The sequence below is a fragment of the Sapajus apella genome, unplaced genomic scaffold (genome assembly GCF_009761245.1).
Source record: "Sapajus apella isolate SASKATOON/1434 unplaced genomic scaffold, GSC_monkey_1.0 scaffold89, whole genome shotgun sequence".
Taxonomy (NCBI): Eukaryota; Metazoa; Chordata; class Mammalia; order Primates; family Cebidae; genus Sapajus; species Sapajus apella.
The window spans coordinates 66186-82352 of NW_022437029.1; the positions used below are offsets into that span (position 1 = coordinate 66186).

Below are 16167 nucleotides of genomic sequence, written 5' to 3' on the forward strand. Positions count from 1 at the left end.
TCATTCGGCCTCACAGAGTGAGCGCCCACCTATGCCGGGCTCCAGGCACAGGGCTAAGAGGACCCCAGGCCCAGCCGTCGTTAAGTGTCCATCCTGGTCCAGATGCACACCTTGAACCTGCACACCTGCATGTCAGATCAACCTCACTCCTAGGGCCATAGTTAGCTAACATTTTCTGACCACCTACTATGTGCAAGCAATACACGAATTGACTTGTGTAAGTCTACAACCTGAGAGGTAGGGCTAACAACAAAACTCCATTTTACAGACAAGAAAACTGTATACAGCAAGATTAAGCAAAACCAGCCGCCGTACTGTCAAACTATGTTGACCACTGCCCCAGGTGTATGCCCTCCCAGGCATACAGAATGTCGTAAGACAGCAGTTCTCAACCTTTGTGGCACCAGGAAACAGTTTTCTTTTGTTTGTTTGAGACCGAGTTTCACTCATGGCACCCAGGTTAGAGTGCAATGGTGTGATGTAGGCTCACTCTAACCTCTGCCTCCTGGGTTCAAGCAATTCCCTGCCTCAGACTCCCAAGTAGCTGGGATTACAGGACACCCGCCACCATGCTTGGCTAATTTTTGTGTTTTTAGTAGAGACAGGGTTTTGACACGTTGGTCAGGCTGGTCTCGAACTCGTGACCTCAGGTAATCCACCCACTCAAGGCCTCCTAAAGTGCTGGGATTACAGGTAAGAGTCACCGTGCCTAGCCCAGGGACCAGTTTTGTGGAAGACAATTTTTCCATGGACCAGGGGTGAGGGGGCTGGTTTCTAGATAATTCAAGTGCATTACATTTATTGTGTACTTTATTTCTATTATTACATTGTAATCTATAACGAAATTATACAACTCATCATAATGTAGAATCAGTGGGAGCCCAGAGCTTGTTTTCCTGCAACTAGACGGTCCCTTCTGGGAGTGATGGGAGACAGTGACAGATTATGTTAATTTCATAAGGAGCATGCATCTTAGATCCCTCAAATGCAGTTCACAACAGGTTCAAGCTCCTATGAGAATCTAATGCCGCTGCTGATCTGATAGGAAGTGGAACTCAGGCAGTAATGCAAGCGATGGGGCACATGGGGAGCAGCTGTAATACTGATGCAGCTGCTCACCTCCTACTGTGCAGCCCAATTCCTAACAGGGATCTGCCCATGGCCTGGGGACCTCTGCCGTAGAGGTAAACTGTTCAGAGGCAACCCTTGTCTGGATGACACTCCGAATGGCCGAGAGTGTCCCAGTGAGCCTGAAGCAGGACTGGCTCCCGCACAACCATCTCCAAAGGCGTCAGCACCCCTGCTCTCAGGCAGATCACAGCACCCCCTTCCGGCAGTCTCGGCATGCACCCCTTAGCTTCTGGCATGGGTGGAGCCCTCGTCTCAGGTCTCCACAGACACCTTAGTCCTATGCTGGGCCCGTAACTGGAAGTTCAACCAAGATGTGCTAGTTAAGTGGGTGTGCAGAGCAATGAATCCCATCCCTGGTGACAGGTCCTGTACCAGACATGGGGCCACATGCCTGGAACAGGGGCCACTGTGAGCCCCTGCCGCCCAGGGTGTGGGAGAAGAATAGGGAGGCTGCGGGGCCTTGCTGTGAGGAGACAGAGGCCCACAAGGCCTGGGAAGTGCCTCTTGTGTGGGAGTGCACACACGCTCCCACAGGAACACCACGCACAACACACATGTGTGCACAGGCCAAGACCACCCACCCTCACAGGACCACACCCTCAGGTACACATTCACATCCTTCCACATTCTGAAAAAGAAGCGGGGTCTGATCAGGGCAGCACTGGGCCTGGCTTTGAGTCACAGACAGGAGCCAGCCTCTCAGAAACGACCCTGTTCAGCTCCGGAGCGAGGACCCTGTCTGGGAAAGGACACCAGCCCAGGGTAGAAGAACCAGGGCTAGCAGGGCAGCCTCTGCGGGAGGGTCAGACCTGCCCCTTCCGGTCACCAGCCCTTCTGCCCATCCACTTCCCAAACCGCGCAGGCACAAGGAAAGGTGAGGTCCAAGAAGGTTCCTGGGCATCAGATGAGACCAGACGCTTGGGGGACTGTTGTTTTTTTAAACAAAACAATATTTTATTGACACATCCTCAATGTTCTGTATAAATATAAAGTGCTAAGTTTCCAACCCCTGCCCACAGAGCTAGGAGGAAGTGGGGGAGGGAGTGTTAAATGTCAGCAGAGCACAAATAACTTTCCAGCACCAGCACAGGTGTGGAAGGCTCACAGAGGACACATGCAACATGACACACTCATCACTTCCCAAGTCCCCACTGCCCCAGGAACACAGGGCTTAGGCTCCAGGCCCCGGGCGGACCACCCCCCAGACAGGGCTTCTGGTTGTCACAGCTTGTTCCTTGGAGCTCTCAGGCTGCCAAGGGCTTCAACATGGTGGTGGACTAGGGATAGTCCACAGCGTAGAGTCCAGTTGTTTTCTGCCAGAAGATGGGGTGGGAGAGAGCAGACACAACCTCAGTTCCCAACCCCTGAATGAGGACCAGCCTCATTCCCCCAGCAGAAGAGCACCAGGTTGGAAAGGCCAGCACACTGGCATTCCTAGAGCCCCCATGTGGGGGCTCCTCAAACTCTAAGGAGGCAGCAGCCTTCCCAGAGGTGAGGGGTCTGTGCTGGCTCAGAGGGGAGCTCACCAGTCCACAGTCAGCTCCCCCAGGATCCAGGGAGAGCCAGAGCAGCAAGGCAGGCAGGCAGGCAGAGGGGTGCCACCTCAGTGACACAGCACCTGGGTCTCAAACTGCAGCAGCTGCCCCATGAAACTAAAGTTGGGGGAGATGACACCCCGGCGCCGCTTAACAAAGTCAAAGGCCTCGTCTAGCCGCACACGGCGACTCTGCATGAGGTATGCCAGGCAGATGGTGGCGGAGCGTGAGATGCCCGCCTGGCAGTGAACCAGCACCCGGCCTCCACTGTTCTTCACCCAGTCTGCAAGGGAGACGGGGGAGTGATGTCAGAAAGGAATGTGCCAGGAGATAGGTGCCCTCACTCCTCTCCCCTGGAGCCCCTCGGGATCTCTGGGCAGAGGTGCCCCCTTACCAATGAAACCTATGGCCTCCTGGAACCAGGCGCTGATCTCCACCATGTGGTTGTCCTCCACAGGGATACTCTTGTAGCGGAAAAGGCCCTCAAAGTGGTTGGGGCAGCTGGCAGACACATTGAGGACGGCTGTGATGCCACAAGCCTGCAGCCCCTGCAGGTCTGACGAGTGGCTGCAGCTGCCCAGGAATAGGTAAGGCAAGATCTCCACAGGGCCACCCTGGAGGGGGCAAAGGGGTGGTGAGGCCTTCTCAGCTCAGCCCCAGAAGGCTGGAGCAGCAGCAGGTGGAGACCCCATGGGCTGGCCAAGACAAGAGGAATCCTCAGCCAGTCCTCCTGACCCGAGACAGGACTCAGGAATGTGCGGAGGACACACGGGGACACACAGGCCCCTCATGCCCCCAACATACACATGCAGACACACATAGACCCACACAGGCACGCACGAGCAGCAGTATCGGCCCCCTCCCACTCCCGCACACACAAGTATAAAGGTGTGTATATGGGCAAACTGCTCACACGTCCAGCCTGTAGTGGGGAGGGAGGTAGGGAGGAGCGGAGGGCAGTGACAAGAACTTCTTATCTCCACTCACTTGGTCGTAGAAGGGAGCCTTGGGGTTTGAGCGGCTGGTTTCGTCCCCTACCGGCGGCTGCGCAGGAACGGGGGCCTCTGAACACAGATCCGGACAGCAGGCCTGGAAGCCGTCGAAGCCTCCTGCAGGGAGGGGAAGGGCGCAGTCAGCGGGGAAGGCCCTGCCCGGGGTCGGATGCAGCGGCCGAGGGTGGTCGGCGCACTCACCTCGCAGGAAGCACACGGCCGTGGGCCCCGCGCGGGTCTCATGCAGCAGAGCGGTTAGCAGCACGTGGGCCGGGCCGTCGGGCCGGAGCTCCGCCACCGAGGGGCTGCCCTCATCCAGCACCACGGCCCGCGCCAGCTCCCCACGGTCCAGGCGCGCTCGCAGCGCGCGGTCGGGCAGCAGGCAGGAGAGGGCAGCGGCAGGAGGGCCGCGGGCGCGGCGCCGCAGCAGCGCATTCCAGGGCACTGGTCGCGCGGCGCGCACGTGGCGCCGGCAGAAGGCCAGGAAGGGCCGGCAGTCCAGCAGCAGCGTGCGCTCCGCCTCCCGCGGCTCTCGAAGCAGCGCACCCAGCGCCTCGCACTCAAGCTCGCGCGCCGCCTCCAGCCCCATGACCACCGGTGCCTCTTCCTCTTCCTGCCACTCTTCCCCGCTTCCCGAGCTCTCGTGGCGGTGGCGCTGCCGGAGCGGTCGGTCAGCTCCAGGCACCCTCTGCAGCAGCCTGGGTTAAGTACCGTGGGCCGGCCTCCGGGGCACCATACAAGGGCAGAGCAGGAAGGCGCTGGCGCCCGCCCCCGCCCCTCACGTGGGGCGCAGGCAGGGCGGACCCGGGGACTCCGGGGGAAGGCGGGGCGCGGGACCAACACACAGGGAGGAGGCAGGGACCAGCGACTAAGGGAGGGGAAGGTGTTGTCTGTATTTGGAGGGACCAGCACCCCCTCCAAAGGGTGTCTTTGTGCCCACCCTTTGACCTGTCCCAAGCCACTCAGTCGTTGGGAACCCAGCTTCTCAGAAGCAAGTCCCCCCTCCGGGCCAGAGATGTCTCCTGGCGTACCCCACCACCCCATCCCGTTCTCCCTCTGCCTTTTCCCTTTACCTCCCAGAATTTCCCTCCTAGGAACCTGTCACCGTATTGACAAATGTCTGCTGCCACAGGTGATTTTTACACTGTCCTTTTTCTCATATTTGGAGACCTTGGGCCGGAGGGACTCTCTCCTCCCCATCCCCGCCCCCCATTGCCCAAATGAGACCAGCACCAGACTCTTGCAGTAGGTCGGTAGCCAGGCTAGGCCAGAACACAGTCCCTGGAGGCCCAGGCCCCTGGGCTTGGGAGAAAGGGAAATGAGGCAGGTCCTGGGGACATTTCAGGGGGAAAGCAGGGGTCTGTGACCGGTTTCCAGTTATGAGTGGGGCCAAGTTTCTTCCTCCTGGGCCCAGGGAAAGCCCCCAGGCCCCGGAGAGAAGCACTTCCCCTGCCACAAGCCTGCCGTGGGAAGTCCACTGACGCTCTGAGCCCTCCCCAGACTAGCGGGGATTTCAAGACCTTGGCAAGGGGAAGAGGGAAAAGCAGAATAGAACTGGCCTCCCCCACCCTAGCCCTCCCTGTCCAGCCCCTCTGGGCAGCAAAGTCCAGGACTACCACTGCAGCCCTAGGACTGGGGCTTGGGTATCCCCTCCATTCTGACCTCCCCCAGCCCTGCTGCCAGATGTGGTGAGGCCCAGGTGTGCGTGGGGGGTCTGAGCCACAAGAATTGTTGGCAATGAACTCCCAAACTCAAGCAGAGAAGTTCAGGTGGGTGGGGACAGTGTCACTGAGCTGGAGCTGCCCCCGCCCTGCCCCCAGCTGTGTGGGATTTCAGAATCCACCCTCCCAGCCCCCAGTCTCCTGAGGCCCTCCTCTGTGCCCTTTGAAAGACCCTTTCAGCTCCCCGAAGACCTCTATGTCCAGATCGTCTTGGAGAGTGACAGCTGGGGCCTGTGAAGAGCCCGCAGCCCTTCTGGACTTGTCGGCTCTGAGCTCCTCACAGCAGTGTGCTATATGCCTGGTTATGTTCACGGGAGCATGGTACCTGTGCAGTTCCACTTCGTGTGAGAAGGAGCTGGAGCTTATATGTGCTGGGATCAAAGCAGATGCTGAGGAGAAAAGCCCCGAGGACTCCAAAGATCCCTGGGGCCATGTCGCCCTCTCAGTGTCCCCATCTGTAAGGGGGAGCACATCATGGAGGAGCGCCTGTCCACACTGGCTTCAAGGCTCCAAGGCTATGCCACTGTCTGGGCAACTCGGCTGAGGCCCTGCCCTGCCTCGCAGGCCAGTCGAGGATGAGGCAGCAAAGCCCACAACAGAGCCAGGGAGTCTGGGCCACAGATCCCAGAGGCTGATATGAGCTCTTATCTTTGGCATCAGCCTCCAAATGACTTAATGCTGATTCCAGGGGCAAATTACAGAGTGTGCAGACGGACAGTCAGATCTAGTCTTGCTGCTGAGCTGGGAGCCACAGCCTTCCAGCTCCGTGGGAGAACCCCAGCCAGGTGTGATTCCTGATTCAGGAGAACTCAGCTCAGCCTTGTAAGGGGCTCCAGTCCCCAAACCCCATGCTAGGCTGGGCCTCTTCCCTTCCTTCTGGAGAAACCGGTATACCTTGCCGGTGAGTTCTGCACTGGGGGAGAGCATTGCTGAAGGTTTGCACTGATGGCACGGTCCCTGGGACCTGGCACTCTTGGCCACAACCAGTGGTTTCTGTTTTTCTTCTTTTTAAGTGACAGGATCTTGTTATGTAGCCCACACTGGCCTCAAACTCCTGAGCTCAAGTGATCCTCCTGCCTCAGCCTCCAGAGTAGCTGGGACTACAGGCATATGCCACCACCCGACTCAGGACCTAAAGTGGCTCCACACATGTCACCCCATTGAGGCCATTTGCCTTGGGGCTGTCCCCTTTTAAGCTCTGGAACATGGGCTCACAGAGGCCCAGCTTAGCTATGAAGGCAGGGATTCCCTTTACCTTCTTTCCCTACTCCCAAACTGGGGAAAGTCCCACCCCCAATTACTAGGTGAAAGCCTAGGGCTGAGTAAGAAAGGGGAGAGACACAAACCCATGCCTCTCTCCCAATTTTGCTCTGACAAAAGCCCCCCAAGCCTTAGGTGCTGCCACTGGTTATCATGGTGCGGGACGCCTGCTCCTCTCTGTCACCCCTGAGAGTCTCCCCAATCCCCAATCACCAGAGCCCAGTCTTGGGAATGGCAGCAGAGAGGAGGCAGGGCATTGGGTGTAGGAGTGGAGAATGCAATGAGGAGGGGTCTCTGCTAGGCAGATGCTCAGCAGCCTGAAGGCTCTGGAAACAGGACCCAGTCCTTGCCACTAGATGGGAAGGGGCTGACCCCGGCTGGGGGTGCCTGTTCAGAGCTCTCTCTGTTTTTGTTTGTGTTTTTCTCGGCCTGGCTGTTACAGAGCAGACACTATCAAGTAAGTTTGGGCTCAGCATTTTTTTTTTAATTGAAAACCTGTGAGACTCACCGGGAACAAATAATGATTCTGCATGTTATTCTTTTTATGACCATCTATTTTGACGGCTGTTTAAGCGTGACTGGCTCCTGCCTTCGGGATTCCGGGTCTTTCCCAGCCCCAGCAGCACCTCCGCCCAGCCCCCTGCACAGCGGGTCTCCCTCCCACAGCCGCCTCGCTCAGCTCCGCACTGGTGCTGTAGAGCCTTTCTTCCTCCTTCCAGCCCCCACCCCCAAGCAGATGCCCCACAGGGGCCGGGGAATGAGTGGCTTGGCTACAGTGCTTGGGCCAGAGTATGGATGAAGGTGAGAGTCACGGGCCACCCCAAGCCCCGCCGAGGGGTGAGTCAGAGATGACGTCGCGTTTCCTGTGCCAGGCCTCTGACGAACACGCGGATGTGGCGGCCACTCCCACAGGCTCCTGCCAGGTGCAGACCCAGACCCCACGCACCGGGCTCCAGGGACAGCCCCTCTGTGAGGAAGGCGCACCCAGCACAGTGCAGGGTGGGGGCAGGGGATTCACCTGGGCACCCAGCACTCAGCAAAGCCTCCTCCTGGCCAAGGTGAAGTGAAGCCTGTAGCCTAAAGGCCTGGGGTCTGTTCCCACACTCTGTCATGTGCCATGTCTCATGCATGTGTGTGAGCAGGAACCCAGGAGCAGTGCTACTGGGGAAGCTCTCCTGGGCACAGTGGGGCCTCCTTAGGGGGCCCCTGACACACTCCGATCCTGGCCCTACCTCTCACCCCGGTGCCACCCTGAGTTTCGGGTCCCCTGGCATGCACCCCCCAGGAGGATACTCCAGTGCTCAGACACCTCGAGGCTGCATCCAGACTGGCATTGAGGAGTCCCCAGCCATGCTCAGAGGACATTCTGCCTTTCTCAAGTCAATCAGTCCTTCTGAGTACATCAAGAAGAAAGTCTCCACATGGGGCTGGCATGGCTTTAGCCCCTAACACCTGCCTTTCCTCATTTCAACAAACAGGCTGAGCGCCCTCCCCAAATACCCCTATGTAGGTTACCCATCCCTTTGCATTTATTGCCTACTCAACTCTTCATTCAGAAATACATTTCAAGAACTTATTATGTGCCAGGTACTGTTCTATGTGCTGGGGATGCAGCAGTAAATCCCAAACCACTGCCCTCAAGGAGCTGACCTAATTGCTTCAATAATATTTATTTTTATGATTTATGTTGTGTTCATGGTAAATGATACTAATTATCCACCTAGAGTAATGATATCTTTTCCTTTTGAAGTAAATTTTAGGTTTGTAAAAACTGAGTTGACTTAAGAAAGACTATTGGGAGCATCTTAAAAAGTGCAGTGCATGACCAGGCACAGTGGCTTACGCCTGTAATCCCTGCACTTTGGGTGGCTAAGGCGGGTGGATCACTTGAGGTCAGGAGTTCAAGACCAGCCTGGGCAACATGATGAAACCTCGTCTCTACTAAAAATACAAAAAATTAGCCAGGCATGGTAGCAGGTGCCTGTAATCCCAGCTACTCAGGAGGCTGAGGCAGGAGAATCACTTGAACACGGGAAGTGGAGGTTGCAGCGAGCCGAGATCATGCCACTGCACTCCAGCCTGGGCAACAGAGCAAAACTGCATCTCGAAAAAACAAAGTGCGGTGCCAGCAGGAGATGCCAGAGTCAGGCCTTGTTGTCCAGGAAGGGATCCTATGGCCCCTACCAACTTCAGGAGGTGCAGTGCTGTGGAATCTGGTTCCCCCTTCTGCCATGATTTCCAATAAAGAGAGGAGGTCACAGTCTGAGGAAGGGATTGTGGGAAAACCAGTTCCATTGCCAAGGCCAGAGCCCACTTGCCTGTGGGGTTATCCACCAAAGCAACTGCATTTGGCTGTGCTCCCAGATGGGCCTGGGCCTGGGGGTGGAGGGGACCCCCCTCTGGGCTTTTCCCTGGGCACCCACCACCAGCATACCTGTGGCCCCCAACCCACTGGGGTCCCAGTAGTGAAACTGATTCCCACCCTGCTAGCCAGAGGCCCTGTGCCTTAGGCCCAGGTATCTAAGGAGGGAAGAGGAGGTTGCTAAGGAAGAGCTGTGGCCGGTGGTAAGAGTTGAGCAAGAAATGAGGGAGTCTCAAAAATGTGATCGCACTGTGGGCACTGGGCAAGTGGCTCTGTGACAAGAGGCCTCCTGGGGCTCCCCTGTGACCAGAGCTGGGTGCACTGTGGGGGTGGTGGTGACAAAGGGACCCCCTTCCCACCTCACCAGTGCTGACACCTTTATTACCATCAAAGACTAAGCCAGGCTGTCTGCCACCTCTAAAGACCAGCAATATCTAGGCAAAACCATTCAGGACATAGGCGTAGGCAAGGACTTCATGGCCAAAACACCAAAAGCATTGGCAACAAAAGCCAAAATAGACAAATGGGACCTAATCAAACTCCACAGCTTCTGCACAGCAAAAGAAACAGTCATTAGAGTGAATCGGCAACCAACAGAATGGGAAAAATTTTTTGCAGTTTACCCATCTGACAAAGGGCTGATATCCAGAATTTACAAAGAACTAAAACAGATTTACAAGAAAAAAACAAGCCCATTCAAAAGTAGGCAAAGGATATGAACTGATACTTTACAAAAGAAGACATACATGAGGCCAACAAACATATGAAAAAATGCTCCTCATCACTGGTCATCAGAGAAATGCAAATCAAAACTACATTGAGATACCATCTCAAGCCAGTTGGAATGGCGATCATTAAAAAATCTGGAAACAACAGATGCTGGAGAGGATGTGGAGAAATAGGAACACTTTTACACTGTTGATGGGAGTGTAAATTAGTTCAACCATTGTGGAAGACAGTGTGGCGATTCCTCAAGGACCTAGAAATAGAAATTCCATTTGACCCAGCAATCCCATTACTGGGTATATATCCAAAGGATTATAAATCGTTCTTCTATAAGGACACGTGTACATGAATGTTCATTGTAGCACTGTTTACAATAGCAAAGACCTGGAAGCAACCCAAATGTCCATCGATGATAGACTGGACAGGGAAAATGTGGCACATATACACCATGGAATATTATGTAGCCATAAAAAATGATGGGTTCGTGTCCTTTGTAGGGACATGGATGAACCTGGAAACCATCATTCTCAGCAAACTGACACAAGAGCGGAAAATCAAACACCGCATGTTCTCACTCATAGGTGGGTGTTGAACAATGAGAACACATGGACACAGGGAGGGGAGCACTACACACTGGGGTCTGTTGGGGGGGAAATAGGGGAGGGACAGCGGTGGGAGGGGAGCTGGGGAGAGATAGCACAGGGAGAAGTGCTAGATGTGGGTAATGGGGAGGAAGGCAGCAGATCACACTGCCACGTGTGTGCCTATGCAACAATCTTGCATGTTCTTCACATGTACCCCAAAACCTAAAAGGAAAAAAATTAAAAAAAAAAAAAAAGACCAGCAATAGCAGCACAGCAGCAGCGGCAGCAGGGGCAGCTCTGGGCATCAGTTAGCTGTAGGGGTTCTGAAGCCACATTGCCTTGGTCAGACACAACTGGGCTGCTTCTCCACAGTGTGGTCTTGGTCTATGTCCTCATTAAAAACGCAATCACCGGCACTATGCTGGGTGCCTTGGAAGCATCACTGCATCTAGCCTCACACCCTGGAGGGCTGCCTCATTACCCTGCTCTGCAGATAGGGAAACCGAGGCCCAAAGGTGTTGGGGGGCAGAACCAAGGCCACACAGTCCACATGCAAATGAAGAACTGGGATTGAAACCTGGGCTTAACCACTGGGCTGCCCTGCCCTGCCCTTGGGCAAGGTCCAGATGGGTCTGACTGCAGGGTATCCTTCATCCACCCCTTTCCCCAGCATACACCTCCAGCCTGAGTCTCTTGCTTCTTGGAACAACCACAGCTGTCACTGATTGTGTGCTTGCCATGTGCCCTGACTTGTCCCAAGACCTTAACAGAAATCATTCTCATTTAAACCTTGAAGAGCCCCAAATACAAATGGGGGAGCCATGGCTCAGAGAGATTAAGGAGCTTGCCCAAGCTCTCAGAGCCAAGGCTGAAATTCAGTTTTGTATCCCCTCATGACTGTCCCCAGAATCCATGTCCCTGTCCTCCAGGCCCTTTCCATCTGCCTCCCACCCTTGACCACAGCCCTCCTTTCTCTCTGCTGCTATCTTGGAAGACCTTCAGGGCATTAGTGCCACCTCCCCAGCTCTGCTGCAAACCTCTTAAGGATGCACAGTGCCCAGGGCACTGCCCCTCTGAATCCACTGGGAAGCACAGTGCCCAGCCCTGAATGGGGCTTGATGCATTTCTGCAGGCATTTCTGTAAGGACTTGCCCCTGTGCCCCCAGGTAGCCCTTGACAGGAAGCTGATTCCACGGGAAGTTGAAATCCACAGTGTGGGTCGGAAGTCATCATCAGCCTAGGCCCTCATCCCCCACCATGCCTCAAGCTCCAGAGAAAAAGAGGTGTCCTCAGGTGCCCAGAGCAGCAGATGGTTCCCAAGAGCAGATGTCCCAGGCATGTCAGTAAAAGAGCCCACTGTGAAGCTGGGCATGGTACCTCATGCCTGTAATCCTAGCACTTTGGAAGGCCAAGTTGGGTGGGTCACTTGAAGCCAGGAATTCCAGACCAGCTTGGCCAATATGGCAAAACCCCATCTCCACTAAAAATACAAGTTAGTCCAAAGTGGTGCCGCATACCTGTAGTCTCAGCTACTCAGGAGGCCAAAGCACATGAATCACTTGATCCTGGGAAAAGGAGGTTGCAGTGAGCTGAGATTGCACTACCTCACTCCAGCCTGGGCCGCAGAGTAAGACTCCGAGACTCTGTCTCAAAAAAAAAAAAAAAAAAAAAAAAGTCCACTGTTGCAACCCACTGGATGTCCTGGGTTCAAGGGCAAGCTCTGTGACGTACAGCTGTGAGCTTCAGGCTTCCTGCGGGTCCCAGCACTCATTCACTCACCAGTGTTTACTGAGTGCCAAGCTGCTTTCAGGGTGTTAGGGATGCAGCCGAGAACAAGACACACAAGGTTCCTGGCTTCCGGGGTTCGTCTTCCAATGCAGGGTCAGAGACCTGTGGAGTAGTAAATGAATGAGACCACAGCAGACACTGGGAGGTGCTATGAATGATGCCACAGAGGGGGGTAAGATGGAGCAGGGGAGGGGGCACCAGAGAGGGCTCTGGGAGGAGACAGCTTTCCGCTGCAACTCCAGGGATGGCAAGGAACCTGCCAGGGCTGGGGCCAGGAAGAGCAGCCAAGAGGCAGAACAGCAGGGACAAAGGCCTTGCAGCAGGAGCTCTGGTTGGGCCCGGAGCACTGATCAGGGTCTGAGTTCCTTAAAAGGACAATGGGAACTGCTGGAAAGTCCTGACTGGGGGTGGGCTGGGGAAGGGAACCTGTGAGTGGGGAGGGAACCTGTGAGTGGAGAGTGGACTATGGGAACAGGAATGGCCGTGGGGAGAGGTCAGGAGCTGATGCAGTGATTCAGGAGACGGGATTGACTGGACCCTGACTGGCAATGAAAAGGAAGGACGCTCCAGGATCAGCAGGGGCAGGGCTGGCAGGAATTGTGGGCAGATGGGATGAGGTGGACAGTGAGAAAGAGAGGAGCGGAGGCAGCTCACAGGTCTGGGCTGAGCAAGTGGTGAACACAGGTTCCTAAGGAAAGACAAGGTTCCCTCCTCTCCCCTGTCACCCTAGGCCCTGCCAGGGATCCTCCTCCCTGAGATGGGGACAGGGAGCAGCTGAGGAATGCCAGCTGCTGCCCAATTCTATCATCTGGAAGAGGAGAATTGACTCGACATAGGGCGAAGGCCAGAGAAGGGAGGTTGCCCCCCTCCACAGCTCCACAGAGAGAACTGGGGAGCTGCAGGAGGTGGGGGAGGACAAGGGGCATGGAGGGCTGAGGCTCAGGTTTAGAGCACAGATGGCTGGGGTGACACCGGACAGGAAGAGACTCCAGAGGATCAGGGAGGATCAGGGCCCAAATCCAATGATGCTTCCTCAAGAATGAAAGTGCCTGGAAAAGCTGAGGCCATCACTGCTCATGGAGCCGCCCAGACACCCAGAGAAGGTCATGTGTGCACGCACACACATACATGTGTTATGTGCACACAGACTCATACACACACACACCCTGCAATTACATAGCCACACTCCCACACCTGTCCTCATGTGCACGGTGCTACAGTCAAGCCTAAACATCCTCTCCATTACCGTTGGACACGTGGACACACCCATGGTGATATGGCCTCCCTAGGCCCAGAACAGCCCACAGAACCCTCCATGATTAGTCCTGCCATGGTCCCAGTGGCCCCAGGAGCCAGGCCCCAGATCCATGGGTGGGCCCACCCCTGGCTCACATGACTCAGCTCCCCCTCTGGAGCCCATGAAACTGCGCTCCTAACCACCAGCCCTGAGACCAACTGCCACCCACCAGCGCCCTGCCCACATTTCACATGGACACAGCCCTGCCTGGTACGAGACCTGCATCCACTTCTCAGACAGCGCAGGTAAATGGCCCCTTCCCTATCTGGCCAGCACCACCCGGAAGGAAGCAGCTTCCTGGACTGTGGGGGCGTTCAAGCAGGGCCATTTCTGGGGCCCTGGCCTCAGCCCTCTCCTCTCACACAGACACCGGATGACCGCACACCTGCCACACACATGCACACCCCAGAACACACACAACACACATTTGTGACTATAATGAATCTCGCATTTGAGTGTTGCAACCCAGATGTCCCCTGCTTCCTTCAGGGGTGTAGCTGCTGGCCAGAGGTGTGTGGCCCTATCCACAGCTTGACTCACCCACAGCAGGGCCTGGGCAAAGAGTGCCTGCCTCAGTTTCCCCAGGAGCAGAGGCAGGACTCAGGTTTAGTCTGAGAGAGGAAAGGCTCTGGAGGAGCCACTCCCAGTGGCCACCAATGGCCTCTTAGGCTGGGCCTGGCAGGGGCAGTAGTGACCTAGTCCAGCTTCCTGGAGCTTGCAGGGGTCAGACACACCTGGTGCTTTGCCAACACTGGGCTGCCCAGCTGGGGCTGCGAGATCACCCAGGAGAAGGGTGGAGTGAAAGCCCCAGGGTGCAGCCCCAAAGACAGCAGTCACTAGGCTAGAACCCCCACGCCAGGAGGCTCCTTTCTGCTGGCCTGGGTGCTGAGGGCGAGGGAGAGGCACGAGGGACACAGGATGGCCTGGAGAGTATGCTGCCCTTACCCAGACCCTGAGGGAAGAACCTGGAGAAGAGCAGGAGGGCAGTGCCCAGGGAGGCGCCCTGTGTGGCAGCAGGGAAGGCCTGCAGCTGGGGGGCCACCTGCCCTCTTCCCTTCTCTCTCCAGTCCCTCTACCCACTGTCACTTTGTTCTCCTCCTCCCCAACCCCTCACTGCTCCCCCATCTTCAGGCCGCCTCCCTACCCTCAGTAAATATCCCCTTCAGCCACAGGAGGCCAAGAAAGGGGAGCTGAGCAGTGGCTGAGGCAGGGACGCTGGTCCTGGCCCACCCTGCCCAGGCTCAGGGGATACCCAGCAAGGCTCTCCCAGGACTCCTGCCCCTTGTGTGAACTTGAAGGACTGAGGCAGTCCAAGACGAACTAGTATAGAGCCTGCCTCTCCCTGCTCAGAGACCACGGTGGTGACAGCCCAATCCCCCACTCATGAGCTTGGCTTAGAGGACTCACCGCGACCTCCATTCACTCTGAAATCCCAACTTCCATAGCTCCACTCTTGCTGTTCTCTGACCCTGGATGGCTGGAGCCGCCTCTCCTGTGGACCCTTCTGTGTCCCACCCCAACCCTCCCTGCTTCTCCTCCATTCCGGGCTCAGGCAAGTCTGTCTCTCCTTCTGGAGGCCAGAGGAGGCACTCTGCGGCCGCTCCTGAACACTAGGTCTGTAGTCGGGCCTGCACAGGCCCAGCCTTGCCGTGGCCAGGCCTGCTGGACCAGAGAAACCCAGGTGATAAAGGCCCAAAGTCAGAATGCAGGGGAGCTTCCCATGCCCCCCAGGGAAGGCGCCCAGAGCGGAAGACTTCTCCCTCTGGGGACTGAAGCCCCTCCTTGAGGCAGGGGAATGGCCACACCACCTCAACACAAGTTGCTCATCGGGTACAACAGGATTGTTGGTGGCTTCCACATACACCAGAATTTCACCTCCCTCTACCCTTCTCTGACCACCAGGCCCCTCTACCCAGCCTCAGACCCCAGCCCAGAATGTCCAGTTGCTAATGGCCCCAGCCAGTGAGCCCCCAGAAGCTGTCTGTACTCCCCAGGTCCTGGAGACCAGAGTAGCCAGGGGCCTGGCTGCAGCTTCCCGAGGCTTGAGACCCAGAGGGTTTCCTCAGCTCCATTCCAGCAGCACCAGGCACCTGGATGTTGTCTCCTTCTGGCTAAAAATAAGAACTACTTGGCAATGTTTTCCAGTAACTTCCAATTATTGTGAACCTACCATGAGCTGGCTACGCTAAATCACGCCTCTCATCAGTTTCACATCACTTTGAGAGACAGGAATTACTTGCTATTCCCCCAGCCCATCCTTTCCTCATTAACGCACAGGGCTGTATTCCCCTGGGCTCTGCACATTGGTCCTACCTCTCCGATAGCAGTAAGGTCCTCCAAGGAAGGGGAGGCCTGACATGCCCATGCCTGTACCTGCCACCCATACCCCTGGCAGCATCTGATCTTGGTTGGAGCCCAGCAGTCCCCTACCCCCACCCAATGGAAACAGAACAGGAATGCGTGTCTGCCCAGGACCCAGGGCATGGGACCTCACATGTGGCTATATATTAGATGGGCTACAGATTAGATGAGCTAGAACCCCAGATGGGTTCGCGATCTTCCAGGGGCTGGGGAGCCCCCTCCACCTTGGCTGAGAGATGAGCCCACTTCAAACACATTTTCCCCTTTTTCTGATTCTCCAAAATTTGTTTGGAATGATGACATAAAGTATGAGAAAAACAAATAAGCACTGCTTTTTAAACCAGAGAAGCAGAGAGGTGGTTAACTCCACAGTGTGACAGGATCAGAGACCCGGCATGTCATGTGCCCAC

General features: G+C 56.0%; 1 protein-coding gene and 1 long non-coding RNA gene across 2 annotated transcripts; both read right to left on the reverse strand.

Moving 5' to 3' along the window:
- Positions 1-2055: 2055 nt before the first annotated feature.
- On the reverse strand, positions 2056-13507 carry LOC116534712. Its single transcript, XR_004261842.1, has 4 exons — positions 13497-13507; positions 11022-11026; positions 6979-6984; positions 2056-2733 (listed from the first exon to the last, which is right to left on the reverse strand). It is a non-coding gene; the product is annotated as an uncharacterized LOC116534712 (long non-coding RNA).
- On the reverse strand, positions 2064-4365 carry DUSP2 (dual specificity phosphatase 2). Its single transcript, XM_032255284.1, has 4 exons — positions 3860-4365; positions 3654-3775; positions 3061-3280; positions 2064-2949 (listed from the first exon to the last, which is right to left on the reverse strand). Exons 1-4 carry the CDS (start codon positions 4245-4247, stop codon positions 2735-2737), a joined length of 945 nt encoding a protein of 314 aa, XP_032111175.1. The 5' UTR covers positions 4248-4365; the 3' UTR covers positions 2064-2734.
- Positions 13508-16167: the final 2660 nt, after the last annotated feature.

Excerpts from the sequence above, each read along its gene's own strand:
- DUSP2 (XM_032255284.1), bottom strand. The coding sequence starts at position 4,247 with ATGGGGCTGGAGGCGGCGCGCGAGCTTGAGTGCGAGGCGCTGGGTGCG. Across the intron at positions 3,776-3,859 it reads GGCCGTGTGCTTCCTGCGAG|GAGGCTTCGACGGCTTCCAG; the intron begins GTGAGTGCGCCG and ends CCCTCCCTGCAG. Across the intron at positions 2,950-3,060 it reads GGAGGCCATAGGTTTCATTG|ACTGGGTGAAGAACAGTGGA; the intron begins GTAAGGGGGCAC and ends TCTCCCTTGCAG.